This window comes from Acomys russatus, chromosome X (genome assembly GCF_903995435.1).
Source record: "Acomys russatus chromosome X, mAcoRus1.1, whole genome shotgun sequence".
Taxonomy (NCBI): Eukaryota; Metazoa; Chordata; class Mammalia; order Rodentia; family Muridae; genus Acomys; species Acomys russatus.
In genome coordinates this window covers 18,240,902-18,256,779 of record NC_067169.1, presented here as the reverse complement: position 1 = coordinate 18,256,779, position 15,878 = coordinate 18,240,902, and the positions used below count along the sequence as shown (strand labels likewise).

At 45.3% G+C, this 15,878-nt stretch overlaps 1 protein-coding gene across 4 annotated transcripts; it reads right to left on the bottom strand.

The window, feature by feature from the left end:
• Positions 1 to 984: 984 nt before the first annotated feature.
• Positions 985 to 4,235, bottom strand: Rbm3 (RNA binding motif protein 3). Of its 4 annotated transcripts, none has more exons than XM_051141435.1 (7): positions 4,070 to 4,235; positions 3,386 to 3,503; positions 3,011 to 3,117; positions 2,246 to 2,351; positions 2,056 to 2,149; positions 1,506 to 1,591; positions 985 to 1,172 (listed from the first exon to the last, which is right to left on the bottom strand). In XM_051141435.1, the coding sequence occupies exons 2-6, from the start codon at positions 3,486 to 3,488 to the stop codon at positions 1,531 to 1,533; spliced, it is 471 nt and encodes a 156-aa protein (XP_050997392.1). In that variant the 5' UTR covers positions 3,489 to 3,503; positions 4,070 to 4,235; the 3' UTR covers positions 985 to 1,172; positions 1,506 to 1,530. The 4 variants fall into 4 exon arrangements, with proteins under 4 accessions (XP_050997392.1, XP_050997394.1, XP_050997395.1 ...); XM_051141437.1 differs by having other exon boundaries at positions 1,510 to 1,591; XM_051141438.1 differs by having other exon boundaries at positions 1,506 to 1,588; positions 4,070 to 4,234.
• Positions 4,236 to 15,878: the final 11,643 nt, after the last annotated feature.

Genomic DNA, 15,878 nt, shown 5'->3' with positions numbered 1-15,878 from the left:
TTAGAGAAAGTGTATCATTCTTGTTTACGATAGAATTTAGGGCCCATGTTATAAGATTAAGGTGCTCTCTGAACAGTCTTCAAGGAGGGTATCCACCTTATGCTCAGAATAGCAACCTTAAGGAAATAATAGCTGTGAAAAGGACCAAGAAGGGCTAGGTATTGTGGCACACGCCTTTAATCCCAGCACTTGGGAGGCAGAGGCAGGTGGATCTCTGTGATCATTGTGAGTTCGAGGCCAGCCTGGTCTACAAAGTGAGTCCAGGACAGTCAAGGGTACACAGAGAAGCCGTGTCTCGAAAAACCAAAACCAAACCAACCAACCAAACAAACAAAAAAGGGACTTCAGAAGAAACCACTTCAGAAAATCCAGCTCTAGTTATATTGACTTATGTATCTACCATGTCTCACCGTACACACCCACGAAGCAGTCCAAACTTTACTAACTTCAAACTCAAGCCTCAACTCTTTTAGCAGTTCCTGCCCATCCCAGTACACCTCTAAGCTTCAGCCTCCTGACTTACCTCTACTTCTAAATTGTAAACTGGGTTGAATAAGGAGAAAGCATTATCAGTATTGATTTGTGTTCAGGTTTCATCTTTTAATTAGCTCCTTAAAGGACATCCTAAACACATCAGACACACAGAATACTTTTTCTTCCAGTATTAAAAAACAATGACATTCACAAGCATGTTAAAGAAGTTCTTCTATATAATCAGGATGGTGATCTTGAATAAAAACATCTATAAGTAATCATGAACTTGATTCAGATTGTCCATAGGTACATTCAGAAATCACTTTCTGGCCATAACCATTTGTACAAGTTTTTTTTAAATGTCCCTAAATATGCATTGATTTTTAAAACATCAGTCTGGCCACTTTTTGGGGGGCCAGAAACAATAATCCTGAGCACCTAAACAAAAATTCTGATAAAAGGAGAAATATTGGGACCATAACAAATGTCTTTAAATTTATCTTTAAATGGAAAAAAAAAAAATGCCTAAAGAACACATGGAGCTTTCTAAAAGGTCTTTAACAAACTACTTTGGGAGCTCAATTCAAAAATAGAACTTGATGTACTAAAACAGATGTTTCAGCGCAGCTCCAAAAATCTTTATAAATACAGCAATTTGGAAGGACGATCCTGGATCAGAAGTGTTATTCCTTGTGTATCTGAGAATAGCAAGAAGGGGTAGAGTTTTGATGTCAGGAAGAAACAGACTAGTAACATGCTCACCTCCCAGAGTTGACAAAGACCCAGTACAGCACCTCTTTATTTCTACCATGCCCCAATAGAGCAGAAGATCACTTTTAGGACACCTTACCCCAGACCCCGCAACTAGCTCTGGCATGCAGCTAAAAGCAAAAGCAGCCAAATGTCACTGATGATAATCTAGCTGGGGAGGACATCAAGCGGTAGAGATAAAAGGGCAACAAAAGCAAAAGGGCCAGAACAGAAGGGTCTGATGAGCACAAGGTGACTCAGTGGCAATATTCAGGTCTCACCTACATTATGTGTGCGTGTCCCATCTTAGTTGTCATAATTGTCTCTGTAATTTCCTCCTGAATAGCGGTCATAGCCACCCTGGCTTCTGGGAAAAAGCGTAATTTCTTTACAAGAATGGACTCTACATTGTAGACAATAAACATTAGAAACTATCCATGTCAACTTCATTAATAGTGGACCCCGCAGCCGGCTGGTCAGTGGTGGCGGCCCACACCTTTCATCCCAGCGCTCAGGAGGCAGAGGCAGGTGGAGGATCACTGTGAGTTCAAGGCCAGCCTGGTCTACAAAGTTGAGTCCAGGACAGCCAAGGCTACACAGAGAAACCCTGTCTGGAAAAACTAAAAATAAATAAATAAGTAAATAGTGGACCCACAATGTAAACTTTAGCTACTTTTGTGGTGGAGAGTAAATCCGCACATTGACCTTTGATGTATCCAAGCCACGCAATACAAAAGTTTAAAAAACGTATTAAGAACTCTCATTTCCAGCATACACTAGGCACTACCACTGTCTACTTGCACACCAGCACCCCAGTCTCTCAACCCCCACCTGCCACTGTAGTCTCTAGACCGTCCATATCCATAGCCATATCCTCCAGGCCGACTGTCGTATCGTCCACTTCCATAGCCCTGGTCTCCACCACCTACAGGAAAATAGTTAAACAGCAGCTGTTCAGCAGACGGAGGCGCCTAACAAATGGAGCTAAGTCTCCTCATAAGCAAACCAGCACTCCACTTACCCCTGGAGTAGCTGCGACCACGCCCATGGGCCCCAAAGGCACCTCCTCTGGTTCCGCGGGCCGACTTGCCTGCATGGTCCACGCGGATCTGGCGCCCATCCAGAGACTAGGTATGGGAAGGAGACAGACACAAGGAGGAGAGAGGGTTGTCAGTCAGTCAGCTTAGTGATGGGGGGGAGGGGAAGGAAGGATGGGCGCAGGCAGGTAGGCAAGAGCCCAGAAATTCCTGCTGGGCACCAAATTCAGGGTGCCATGTTCCAGAACAAGCTCCTCTGACCAGAATGGCTTCACCAGGAGCTACAGAATCCCACAAAATGACCTGAATCCACCGTGCTTCCCCTGCTACTACTTACATCTTGACTGAACTCAGGCTGGGTTCTCCTCCCCACTCCTCTAAGCTGCCCGACTATTAGGGTTAGACAACTCTCTTGGTTTGAGGCTTCAGAGTCCATCCCAGAAGACTCACGAGGTCCTCTCCGGGCCAGGCCCACAGGTCTGCAGACTCTACTACCTAAGCCCAGAGCAGGTCAACCATCCACAGGTGGCTTCTCGGCCTCATGCAGGACCAGTCCGTCGCCTCCCAGGCAGCCCGGCTCTGTCTGCCGCTGCCCTCCACCCCCTAGAACAGAAGGCAGTCATGCTCCTGTGAGTGGACACCGCGGGGCTTCGTGGCCACGCTGCCCCTGGCAGACATAGAGGGAAAACAGAAAGAAAACAGAAAGTGGCAGACAGGGGAGGAGCCCCTCGGCAGGTAGGAGGCCTCACCTCTCCATTCATGGCTCTCATGGCGTCTGAAGCATGCTGTGGGTTGGTGAAGGTGATGAAGCCAAAACCCCGGGATCTTTGTGTCTCCCGGTCCTTGACAACAACCACTGGCGGCGGCAGGGGGGGGGGGCAGACATATCAATGTTAGAATCCTAACATTTAAGTGGAAAGGATTAGCTTGTAAAGAGGGCAGAGTGGCAAACGCCAAATAGCACTTGGGGGAATAGAACCCTCCCTCCCCAAATCCCGTACCCCATTGGCTCTTTCTCAGCCTAAAAGTTTCTAACACGGTAGTTAAGAATTTCCGGTTTTAGTCCCAGACTAGCTCTTCTTATCCACGAACCCTCAACCCGCGTGGGCTGGTCCATGGCTCACCCTCAGAGATAGGCCCAAAGCTGCTGAAGTGGTCTTCAAGTGCCTGCTCATCGGTGTTGAAGTTGAGCCCTCCCACAAAGAGCTTCCCCTCTTCAGAAGACATGGCAGAATGCAAGTCCTATAGGGAGAGTGTGTGGAATATTCGGGAAAATAGTTACTGTGATAAGTGGTGAGATGTCAAACACCTGGAGACAGAGAATTACAGGGAACACACACACAAAATGGGTTATAAAAAACTATCAAATGGCAAGTAAAGGCGGGAACCAGCAAGGCAGAGCGAGCCGGTCCGCCATTTGACGACAGCTACTGCGCATGCCCACAACATCCCAGGCCGCCACACCCGTCATTTTGTATGGTCGCGCAGGCCTACAACAGCATTGCATTTCCTCTTTCCCCGCAGAACAAGATGGCGGCCGTCACGTGGGAAGGGACAGGCAGTATAGGTAGTCGCGTGGTCACTGCCGCCACCGACCCAACCTGTCCCTTCCGGCATCCCTCCCATTTGGATGCAGCCCGCCAGCCTCACACTTGAGCGATTCCCCTTGGAGCCTGAGACTAGCCATCCACGGAGAAACTCAAGCCTACGTGTCAGCAGCCACTACTCTTCCTACTCTTGTCCCCCGCCCCTGGAGAGCAAAGAAGTGAGGCGAGGGACAGCCACTGCGCAAGAGGAACGCTGCTTACCTGGAAATTAAAAGTCAAAAAGGCTGTAGAGATGGCGATCTCTAAAGAACCAGGAGAACAGAGAGGCTGCCGCGCGGGAAGACGCCTGATAAAGCGTGCGTAGCAGCGACGTCAGAGAACGTCCCCCAGCGCGCCCCGGCGTGCGAGCTCATTGGTTAAGGTCAGCGTCGGGGTGGGGGTTGGGTGAGGGAGAGGAAGGCGGAGGGAGCAATTCGCCTTGCCGCTTCCGGGAATAGAAAAAAAGCTTGCGAGTTCAGTGCATCGTATTGTAACAAGTCACGTCTTGCTGAGAGATTGGCCGCCCCCTTCCATCAGTTGGATTCAGATAGCCTTTTCCTCCCTGACGTCATTTTTATCGTCTTTGACGTCATTTCTCCCTTTCCATAGGAAGTCCTAATTAACAGTAGAAAGGTCCCAACCAGCTGCCATCCTTAGCAACCAGTCTTTTCTTTTTAATCCTTTAACCTCATATCCCTTAAGACCCCAGTGTCATAGCACCCTCAGAGTTCTTAATGTCAGACCCTACATTTCCGAATTCTTAATCCCTATCCCTGTATCTTCTCTGCCTAACATCTTAGCTGTGTGTTCTGGGACGCCTTCCCTTAGTGTCGCTCTCACCTCTGACTTCAGCTCACATGCCTGTTTGACAAGTCTCTTTAAGCTTGATATGCCTTCAGCAAGACAGGTATCCTAGCTTCAAAGGGTGCAGATCCCAACCCACGGGATGTATTTTGGTCTCTATTCAGGATAATAGCTTTTGATCCAAAGGACTGACTTTGCCGTGTACAGTGCAATCCAAAGCCAGTAGTGTCTAAGTGCACTGCCTGACAATTTGCTCTTTCCCTGTCTTCAGTGTCTAATACTGACTTCTTTGCCTTCAGGGTCTCCACATTTTTCACTCATAGAATGAATCTGTTCAAATTCTTAAAGGCCTGTTCCCCCTCTACCACCAACCCCAACACAGATTTGTTAATTTTCCCATGTCATTCCTCTATGGTTCCTGTTAGGCCTATTCTCATATTTCTCAGGGATTTTAATAGATTTCTGTTATGAAATTTGTAAGTAATATCTTTAGTTGAATACACTAAATGTAGATCTAATCACTTCTTACCCTATGGTTTGTACTTTGAGGTATGCTCAGGCTACCCTGGAACTGAACTCAACCTCTTGCCTCAGCCTCTTCAGTGCTGGGATCACCACAACCAACTTGTCTGTATTTTTAAAGAAATCACTCTTCTCCCAAAGTCCCAAAGTCCCAAAGACACTCTTCTGCAGCTTATTCTGTTAGCTCTATAGTTTTGCTTTCAGTTTAAGGGGTATAGGGGGTTTAGCTCAGTGGTCCCATGCTTTCTTAGTATGTGTAAGTCCCCTGACTCATATCCCACCACAGAGGAGAGCTGTGTCTGGTTTTACTGTGCTAGTGAGCCAGATGTCTCATCACTATGTATCAGGAAACTGAGGCAGAATTATGAATTTGAGGCTTTAACAGGTTCCAGGCTAACTTTAGCTAGCCTATGGCAAGATCCTGTATTGCAACAGGCAAACAAAAATTGGACTTTTGTTGTTGTTGTTGCTTTGACTTTGAAAATGTTGTATTTAATGTAAAGATTTGAGAATAACATCATGATATCACCTGTGGTTTTAAGGTATGTGCACACTGATTCTGCTCCCCCTAAGATTTGGCACCTAGCTGGGTGTGGTGGTGCATGCCTTTAATCCTAGCACTCAGGAGGCAGAGGCAGGTGGATCATTGTGAGCTCGAGGCCAGTATGGTCTACATAGTGAGTCTAAGACAGCCAAGGCTACACAGAGAAACTCTGTCTCGAAAAAAAAAAAAAAAAAAAAAGATTTGACACCTTAGTTGGGTGTGATGATTTAAAGCAGTAATCTTGGCACTTGGGGAGGCTGAGGCAGTAGGATCTTGCGATCTTGCATTCAAGGCCAGCCTGGGCTACCTAATCAGTTACACCCTGCTTGCCTGCCTCCTTCACCCCAGGAAAAATGTTAAACAAAAGAATTGGAGCCTATTTCCCTTGCTCCTTGGGCCTGGACAGGACTAGTGGATATGTTGTAATGCACAAAATAAGCATAACAGAAGTGTTAGTGTGTTATGATTAATAATTAAAGGCAGTAAGATATAAGGTAATAAAGGTATAATAAGGTACGGGGCAGCAGATATTATGTTATATGAGGTTTATTAAGTATGTGGGGAGAAGAAAAGTGGGGGAAGGGGTACCCCAGAGAGAGACAGAGACAGGAAGAGAAGGGAGAGAGAGGGAGTAGAGTGGTAAGAGAGAGAGGAAAGAAAGAAGGAGAGAAGGGTGTAGAGAGAGAGACCATGAGGAGGATCTATCCTTTTATATGGCCCTGGGCAGGGTCACAGCCCCTGTGGCAGGTAAGCAATGACATCACAGGTAGGCGGACTGAAGCAGAATGTTAGTGTGTCTGTCATGTTCAAGACTGAACTTTTGCTTTCTGTTCTCTCATGCAGATGCAGATTGAGCATTCTGTGAAATGTCTGCTGCTTGTCCTCTAGAGGCCAGCCTGGTCTACAAAAGTGAGTCTAGGACAGCCAAGGCTACACAGACTGTCTTGAAAACAAAGAAACAAAAAAGAGTAGTCCTCTAGCCTGGTGGTGCACTCCTGTAATCCCAGCATTTAAGGAAGCAGAAGCAGGTGGATCTCTGAGTTTGAGGCCACCCTGGTGTGTAAATCGAGTCCAGGACAACCAAAGATACATAGAGAAACCGTGTCTCAAAAAAACAAAACCAAAAATTAAAAAAAAAAAAAAATAAAGAATAGTCCTCTAGAGGGCGCTAACGTGGCATGGAACAGATTTTCTGCCAACAGCTATAGGAGCAGGCCTTCTTAGAAATGGATCCACAGGCCAGAGAGCATTAAGAGCATTAGCTGCTCTTTCAAAGGTCCCGAGTTCAATTCCCAGCAACTACATGGTGACTCACTATGCCCTCTTCAGGCGTGCAGGTGTACATGCTGGAAAAACACTGTATAAATAAATAAATCTAAAAAGAGTTAAAACAAAACAAAAAGTATATCCATACCTCCAGATAACTGCTGGCTAGACTGACACCCTGACTGGCAGTAACCCTAGGAACACTATGAACCAGAACCACCTAACTAAACTACTCTCAGAATCCTGACCCTCTAAAGCACATGTTTATTTGTTCGTTTGTTTTGCCTTGAGGCTAGGTCTCACTGTGTAGCTATAGCTTAACTTGTGAATTGGTGCCTAGTTCCCTTACTCCTCACAAAGGCTAGCACTACATGCATGCAGCATCATGCCTGATGTAGGAATTTGGTATCAATAGATACCTGATACATCACCAAAATCTTCCCAGCAAGAGCTGGGCCTCGAACTCATAGCGATCCACCTGCCTCTGCCTCCAGAGTGCTGGGATTAAAGGCGTGTGCCACCATGCCTGGCTCTAATTTCATTTTTTAAATAAAGGAGCCAGCATGGCAGCTCGCATCTGTATTCCCAGCTCTCATGAAGCTAAAGCATGGGAGAAAAGGACAACTTGAAGCTGGGCATAATGGCACAGGCCTTTAATCCCAGCACTCAGGAGGCAGAGGCAGATGGATCGCTGTGAGTTCGAGGCCAGCCTGATCTACAAAGTAAGTCTAGGACAGCCAAACTACACAGAGAAACTCTGTCTCAGAAAACAAAACAAACAAACAAAGAAAAAGAAAAGGAAAGGAAGAAATTAAGCCAGGCAGTCCTGGCGCACGCTTTTAATCCCAGCACTCCAGAGGCAGAGGCAGGTAGATCTCTCAGTTCAAAGCCAGCCTAATTTACCAAGTCATTCCAGAACAGCCAGGACCACACAGAGAAACCTTATCTCTGTCTCAAAAAACAAAAATACTCACACACACACACACAAAAAAAAAACCAAATAAAATTAAGAATTTATTTATTAGCCAGACATGGTGGAGCATGTCTATAATCTCAGCACTTGGGAGGCAGAGGCAGGCAGATCTCTGTGAGTTGGAGGCCTGCCTGGTCTACAAAGTGAGTCCAGGACAGCCTGGACTACACAGAGAAACCCTGTCTCAACAAACAACAAAAATAAAAAAGAATTTATTTGCTTTTCTTCTCTGTGTAGGGGTGTTTTGCTTCCCTGTGTGTCTCTGCACCATGTGTATCCAGTGCCCGCAGAGGTCAGAGGAGGCCATCAGATTCCCTAGAACTGGAGTTATGGAAGTTGTGAGCCATCGTATGGGCACTGGGAATTGAACCTACATCTTTGTTCTCTGGCAGAGCAGCCAGTGCTCTGCACTGAGCAATATCTCTAGGCCCTCCTTTCTTTCTTTCTTTCTTTCTTTCTTTCTTTTTTTTAAAAAGATTTATTTATTATGTATACAGTGTTTTGCCTGCACAGCAGAAGAGGGCATCAGATCTCATTATAGATGGTTGTGAGCCACCAAGTGGTTGCTGGGAATTGAACTCATGACCTCTGGAAGAGCAGTCAATGCTCTTAACTTCTGAGCCATCTCTCCAGCCCCAGGTCCTCCCTTCTTGATGAATGTGTTTAAAGCTACATATTGTCTTCTATTAACGAAATTTGCTTTGTTCCACAAATTTTGCATGTAATACTTTCACTATCATTTAAAATATTTCTTTTTTCTAGTCTTCCATCTAAGGGATAGTGTCTCAAAGCTGTTATTGCTAGTTTTGTTACATTTGGTCAGAGAACACACACACACACACACACACACACCACACACACACACACACATACACAGAGAGAGGGAGAGACATATATACCCTTTTTTGTAGTCCTTAGTCTTTAGCCAGGGCCTTGTACATTCTAGGCAAATGCTATAACACTTGGCTATACCTGAAGTAGTGATACTCAAAGCTGGGTGTGGTAGCACACACCTTTAGTCCAAGCACTTGGGAGGCAGAGGCAGGTGGATCGCTGTGAGTTCGAGGTCAGCTTGGTCTACAAAGTGAGTCTAGGACAGCCAGGGCTACACAGAGAAACCCTGTCTTGGAAAAAAAAAAGAAAAAAGAAAAAAGAAAAAAACTCAACAAAACAAAACAAATGATACTCAAGTTCTCCTTTGTGCCCTAAGGGTATCTAATTTATAGAAGGCACTTTCCCCACTTAAATGGAAGGATATATTGATATTGTGTCAGTTGTTTTTTGTTTTGTTTTTGCCAACCTGACACAAATTAGGGTCATCTGGGCAAAGGGAACCCCATATGAAAAAATGCTTCCATTAGATTGGCCGTATAGGCAAGTCTGTGGGGCATTGTCTTGAAAAATGATTGATGTAAGAGGGCTGGGGAGGAGGTCCCCCTCAGTCACAGTCATAGGGGAGGGGAGTAAGGGGAAAATGGGAGGGAGGGAGGAATGGGAGGATACAAGGGATTGGATAACAATTGAGATGTAATATGAATAAATTAATAAAATATATTTTTTTTTAAAAAGAGGGCTCATCCCACAACTGGCAGTGCCAGCCCTGTGCAGATGGTCCTGGGTGGTATAAGTAAGCAGGCTGAAGAGGCAGGTGGATCTCTGTGAGTTCAAAGCCAGCCTGGTCTACAAAGTGAGTCCAGGACAGCCAAGGTAACACAGAAAAACCCTGTCTCAAAAAAAAAAAAAAAAAAAAAATCTAAGCTAGCTCTTGAGGCCAGAAGACAGATGCCTTTAATATGTGTCTTGAGGAGGGAAGACACACCTTTAATCTGGGCTGTGCTTTCTGTTGGAAGTCTATATAAGGACATGGAAGAAGGAAGCTTGCTCTTTGCCTGCTTGCTCTCATCTTGCTGGCAAGTCCATCCCTTCGCTGGCACTACAGCCTAGTTCTTTGAGATTCCAGAGAATACTGAAGACCAGCTCAGGCATCCAGCCTCATAGACTGAGCAACTGCTGGATTCTCGAACTTTCTGTTCACAGCCTGGATCAGTTGGACTGCAGCCTGCAAATCATTCTAATCCCATATAGATTATTTTTCTGAGAAATGAAAAAAAATGAGTGCATGTAAATGTGTGTGTGTGTGTTTATTTACATTCTATATGTTCTGTTACTCCACAGAGCCACTCAGCAGTATTCCTCCATGGAAGTCTGCTTCAGTTCCTCCCTCCGGGTCCTGCCCTAACTTTGCTTCATGATGTAAGCTCTACGGTGGAATAAACCCTTTCCTCCCCAAGTTGCCTTTGGCCATGGTCTTTATCAATAGCAGCTAAAAAGCAAATTAAGATAGAAATCACACACACACACACACACACACACACACACACACAGAGAGAGAGAGAGAGAGAGAGAGAAAGAAAGACTCAAGTCTAAATGTGTTTGGCAAACATACCTTTCTTACCAGTCTGTATGAATCCTCTCTGTCCTTTGTAATCTTGTCTGTATGCATGCATGAGAAGGTGAACATGTTGGGATCAGAGGACAACTTTCAGGACATCTGTTCTCTCTTACCATGTATCCCGGGGACAGAACTCTTGTCCACAGGCTTGGCAGCAAGTGCCTTTATCTACTGACCCCTGACACACACACACATACACACACACACACACCCCACTGTTTTTAAGGACTAGAATTATAAGTGTATGCCACCATTCCTAGCTCAGATTTTTTTTTTAATTTTTTTGGATTTTTTTGAGACAGGGTCTCTCTGTGTAGCCTTGGCTGTCCTGGACTTGCTTTGTAGACCAGGCTGGCCTCGAACTCACAGAAATCCGCCTGCCTCTGCCTCCCAAGAGCTAGGATTAAAGACGTGAGCCACCACACCCAGCCCTAGCTCAGACTTTTAAAATTTGCGTTTTTTTTTTTTTTTTTTTTAAATTTAAAAAACCCTAGGGTCTTTTGCCTATGTGTGTGTCTGTGCACAATGTGTATGCCATCCCATGAGACCAGAGGAGGGGGTCAGAGCCCCTGGGACTGTAGTCACAGATGAGCTGCCACATGGGTGCTGGAAATTGAATCCAGGTCCTCTGGAAGAGTAGCCACTGTTTTAAACCACTAAGCCATCTCTCCAGCTCTTAGAGTCTCTGTCTTAAATATCTTTTGGTAACTACTACTATATTGCAACTTAGTCCTAATGGTCCATTTTCTATACTTACATATTTTAAAGGCTGGGGATGTAACTCAGTTGGTTAAATGGCTGTACATCATGCATAAGATCCTGTGGTCAATCCCTAACACTGCAAGTTGTGGGTGTGGTGGTCCAGACCTGGAATCCCAGCAGCTTGCTTGCTACATAATGAGGTGAAGGCTATGTGTGGGTGTGAGCATGCCCTCAGCCTTTCATTTCTCAGAGTGTGTAGTAGGCATTGTAACTTCTGTCTTGTAATTTGTATCTTGGTCATGATCTGCTCTGCTCGCTTAAGTCTCATGTTGTGAGGAATGCCACCAAAAGGCTCAGGTGCTAAGAACGGAAACCTCTTGCCAATAGCCTTATGAATGGGTCTCGATGGAAGTGAAGCCATTAGCTCTGTCAGGCCTCCTGGCTAACAACTCAGCTGAAACTTCATGAATAACTCGGAGACAAAGCCACCCAGGTAAGCTACTTCCAGATTCCTGACCCTTGGAAACTGCAAGACAAATAAACCCTTGTTTTAAGCTGCTAAGTTTGGAAGTAATGTGTTATACTGTTAGAAATAGCTGATATTTCCAGTCTAGATTTCTCTGTTAATAGTTTCATTGACATTCTAGTCATGACTTCAAATTAACTGAAGTTACCTGCCACTTTAGCTGGCACAATGCATTGGGGAAGGCTGAGCCTAAACTCCCACCTGCTCACTTAACGTGGACGTCAAGGGGTGGATAGAAGTGTGAGGGATGAGCCAAACTGTATGGCCCCTAGCGCCACAGGAGTTATCACTCACCCCTGCTCTTATAACCCCTGCAAGTGTTTTAGTAAGGAGTCCCCATCAAAGTCTTAGAAGAAAACCACTTTAAAAGGAGGTAGTCTCAAGCCAGGCGTGGTGGTACACGCCTTTAATCCCAGCACTTGGGAGGCAGAGGCAGGTGGATCGCTGTGAGTTTGAGGCCAGCCTGGTCTATAAAGTGAGTTCAGGACAGCCAAGGCTAACACAGAGAAACCCTGTCTCTAAAAACAAAAAACAACAACAAAAAAAAAAAAAAAAAAAAAGAAAAGAAAAAAAGAAAGAAAGAAAGAAAGCCTGCCTTGGTGGAGCACACCTTTAATCTCAGCTCAGCTCTCAGGAGGCAGAGACAGGTGGATCTCTGTGAGTTCAAGGCCAGCCTGGTCTACAAAGTGAGTCCAGGACAGCCACGGCTACACAGAGTAACCCTGTCTCAAAAAACCAAAAAACAAAAACAAAAAAAGAAAGAAAGAAAGAAAGAAAAAGACTGCTTTCAGCTGGGTGTGGTGGCACATGCCTTTAATCCCAGTACTGGGGGAGGGGCAGAGGCAGGTGGATTGCTGGGAGTTCCAATCCAGCCTGGTCTACAAAGCAAGTCTAGGACAGCCAAGGCTACACAGAGAAACCCTGTCTCAAAAAGCCAAGAGAGAGAGAGAGAGAGAGAGAGAGAGAGAGAGAGAGAGAGAGAGAGAGAGAGAGAGAGAGAGAGAGAGAGAGAGAGAGAGAGTGTTTAAGTCCTGCAGAGCGGGGTGGTGCACGCCTTTAATCCCAGAGCTAGTTCCACAACAGCCAGGGCTACACAGAGAAACCCTGCCTACCTGGAGAGATGGTTCAGCAGTTAAGAGCACTGTCTGCTTTTCCAGAGGTCCTGACTTCATTTCCCAGCAACCACTGGTATCTGATACCTTCTCTTGGCACACAGGTGTACATGCAGATAGAGCACTCATTCTTAAAATAAAAGTAAATAAATCTTGAAAAAAAGAAAAAGAAACCCTGTCTAAAAAAAACAAACAAAAACAAAAAACAAAACAAAACAAAAACCAAAAAAAAAAAACCTAGAAGAGTACTGGTTGCTTTTCCAGGGAACCTGGGTTTTGTTCCCAGCACCCAAATGGGAGCTCACAACTCCAGTTCCAGGGGGTCTGACAACATTTTCTGGCCTCTGCAAGCATCAGGAACATAATTGGTGTGTAGACATACATGCAGGCAAAACACTCATACATAGAAAATGAACATTAAAGCTGATCATGATGGCACATAACTTTTTAATCCCAGCACTCAGGAGGTAGAAGCAGGAAGATCTCTGAGTTTGAGGCCAGCCAGAGCTACACAGAGAAACCCCTGTCTCAACACGAAATAAAATTAAATTTTTTTTTCAAGACAGGGTTTCTCTGTGTAGACTTGGCTGTCCTGAACTTGCTTTGTAGACCAGGCAGGCCCTGAACTCAGTGGTCCGCCTGCCTCTGCCTCCTGAGTGCTGGGATTAAAAGTGTACACCACTTAAACTCTCTCTCTCTCTCTTTGGTTTTTCAAGACAGGGTTTCTCTGTGTAACAGTTCTGGCTGGTCTGGAACTTGCTCTGTAGTCCAGGCTGCCCTTGAACTCATGAAAATCCACCTGCCTCTGCCTCCAGAGTGCTGGGACTAAAGGCATGCACCATCATGCCTGGCTTAAAACTAAAATGTTAAAAAGAGTAAAATTAGAAGCTGGGTGTGGTGGTGCACACCTTTAATCCCAGCACTGGGGAGGTAGAGGCAGGTGGATCGCTGTGAGTTCAAGGACAGCCTGGTCTACAAAGTGAGTCCAGGACAGCCAAGGCTACACAGAGAGACCCTGTCTCAAAAAACAAAACAAAACAAAAAAGAATAAAATTACAACACACCCCATAGGAGATCAGCTAGTTCATGACAAAAGGAACACATAAGATGCACAGAAAGCCCTTACACTCTTATTATGGATGGCTTCCTTGGAGTTCAAACCCCTTGTTCATAGTATACATTTGGTATTTGAATACCCTGGACACAATAAGATAGGTTTGCCCTGATCTTCAAGTCACTATTCCTTCTCTATCAATACTGGAGGATGATTAAAAAAAAACTTTTTATGGGCCAGCCACACCTTCATATGGTAATCTGGGGTTGGGGGGCAGATAAGATACTTTCCTTGATGTCCCCTCATCTCTGGCAGCATACCTTCTGGCACAATGAGGTGATTATTTGGGGCTCATTAGCTTATCCATTACCCATCCTATCCTTAGTTTCCTTGTGGGAAAAATCTACATTCTGATTGGAGAAGAGGGGTTGCCTTTTTTGAGACAGATTTTCACTCTAGCCCAGACTAGACTTGAATTAGTGGCTTGCACTGTTTTTTTGAGACAAGCTTTCTCTGTGTAGCCTTGGCTGTCCTGGATTTGCTTTGTAGACCAGGCTGGCCTCAAACTCACAGCGACCCGCCTGATTTTTTTTTAAATACTTCCTTATACCATGTGCATGCTTGGTGGTCACAGAGATCAGAAGGGGTTAGATCATCTAGAAGGTTGTGAGCCACCATGTGGGTGCCTGGGAACTGAATATAGGTCCTCTGCAAAAGTAACAAGCGCTTATGTAATGCACATTGGTGTTTTGCCTGCATGTTTGTGTGAGGGTGTTGGATCCTGGAATTACAGACAGTTGTGAGCTGCCATGTGTGTTCTGGGAATTGACCCCAGGTCCTCTGGTAGAGCAGTCAGTGCTCTTAACCACTGAACTATTTCTCCAGCCCCATAATGGGTGTTTTTTGTTCTGCTTTGTTTTTTTTATTAATTTATTCTTGTTACATATCAATGTTTATCCCATATGTTCTGCTTTGTTTTAAGACAGGGTTTCTCTATGTAGCTTTGTCTGTCCTGAACTCACTCTGTAGACCAGGCTGGCCTTGAACTCATAGTGATCCACCTGCCTCTGCCTACTGAGTACTGGAATAAAGGTGTGCACCACCACTACCAGGCTGATGAGTGTTTTTAATCTCTGAGCCATCAAGGACCTGATTCTTTTTTTCCCCCCTGAGACAGGGTTTCTCTGTGTAGCCCTGGCTGTCCTAGACTCACTTTGTAGACCAGGCTGGCCTCGAACTCACAAAGATCCACCTGCCTCTGCCTTCTTGAGTGCTGGGATTAAAGGTATGTACTACCAAATACTTAGACAAACTCTTTTAGGGCACTAGTTACCAGTGTTTGATTTTTTCTTATCCATATTTGTGATGTGGAGCAGGCACATACATTGAAATGGTTAAGACAGACATCCATTGGCAGGAAACCTAGCTAAGGGCTCTCTCCATGGCACGTCATAGTTCCTCAAGCTGCTTCCAAAGCACATGGAAAGCTAGTGACCCCAGACCCCTGCTCGGGGCACCAGCATCATGCACTGGTTAAGACCCACAGAGAAGAGTCCAGATCCTAAAAGTGATGAGTGGAATGCCATGGGTGGCCACCCAGACATTTCTCTTTTTAGGCTGCAAATTCTCAGTTTTTGTCCCTAGTCTTGCCTCTTTTTCTTTTTTGCTGTTGTCTGGGGTTTTGTTTGTTTATTTTTTGAGACAGGGTCTCCCTATGTAGCTCTGGCTGTTCTGGGACTCACTGAAGACCAGGCTGGCCTTGAACTCAGAGATCCGCCTGCCCCTGCCTCTTGAGTGCTGGGATTAAAGGCATGTGCCACTGTGCACAGCCCCCACTGTGCCTTTAAAGAGACACAAATCTTGCCTCTTTTTAAATTAGAAATTTTCTTCTCCATCTTTTTGTACCTGACCTGAAATAACACAGCTACCAAACAGCCCTTTATATTCTCGCAGACAGATATACCCCTAAACAAAGGTTTAGCCTTTTCTAGAGCAGTCCCTGGGCTGGGCTCACCAATAACTGATTTTTTTTTCCCTTTCTTCTTTCTTTTTTTTTTTTTTCAAGACACGGTTTCT

Bases quoted from the DNA above. Each gene is read 5' to 3' on its own strand.
- Rbm3 (XM_051141435.1), bottom strand. From the start codon at position 3,488: ATGTCTTCTGAAGAGGGGAAGCTCTTTGTGGGAGGGCTCAACTTCAAC. The intron at 2,352-3,010 runs GTGAGGCCTCCT...TCCCATACCTAG, and splicing joins TGAGAGCCATGAATGGAGAG to TCTCTGGATGGGCGCCAGAT. The intron at 2,150-2,245 runs GTAAGTGGAGTG...ATTTTCCTGTAG, and splicing joins TGGTCGCAGCTACTCCAGGG to GTGGTGGAGACCAGGGCTAT.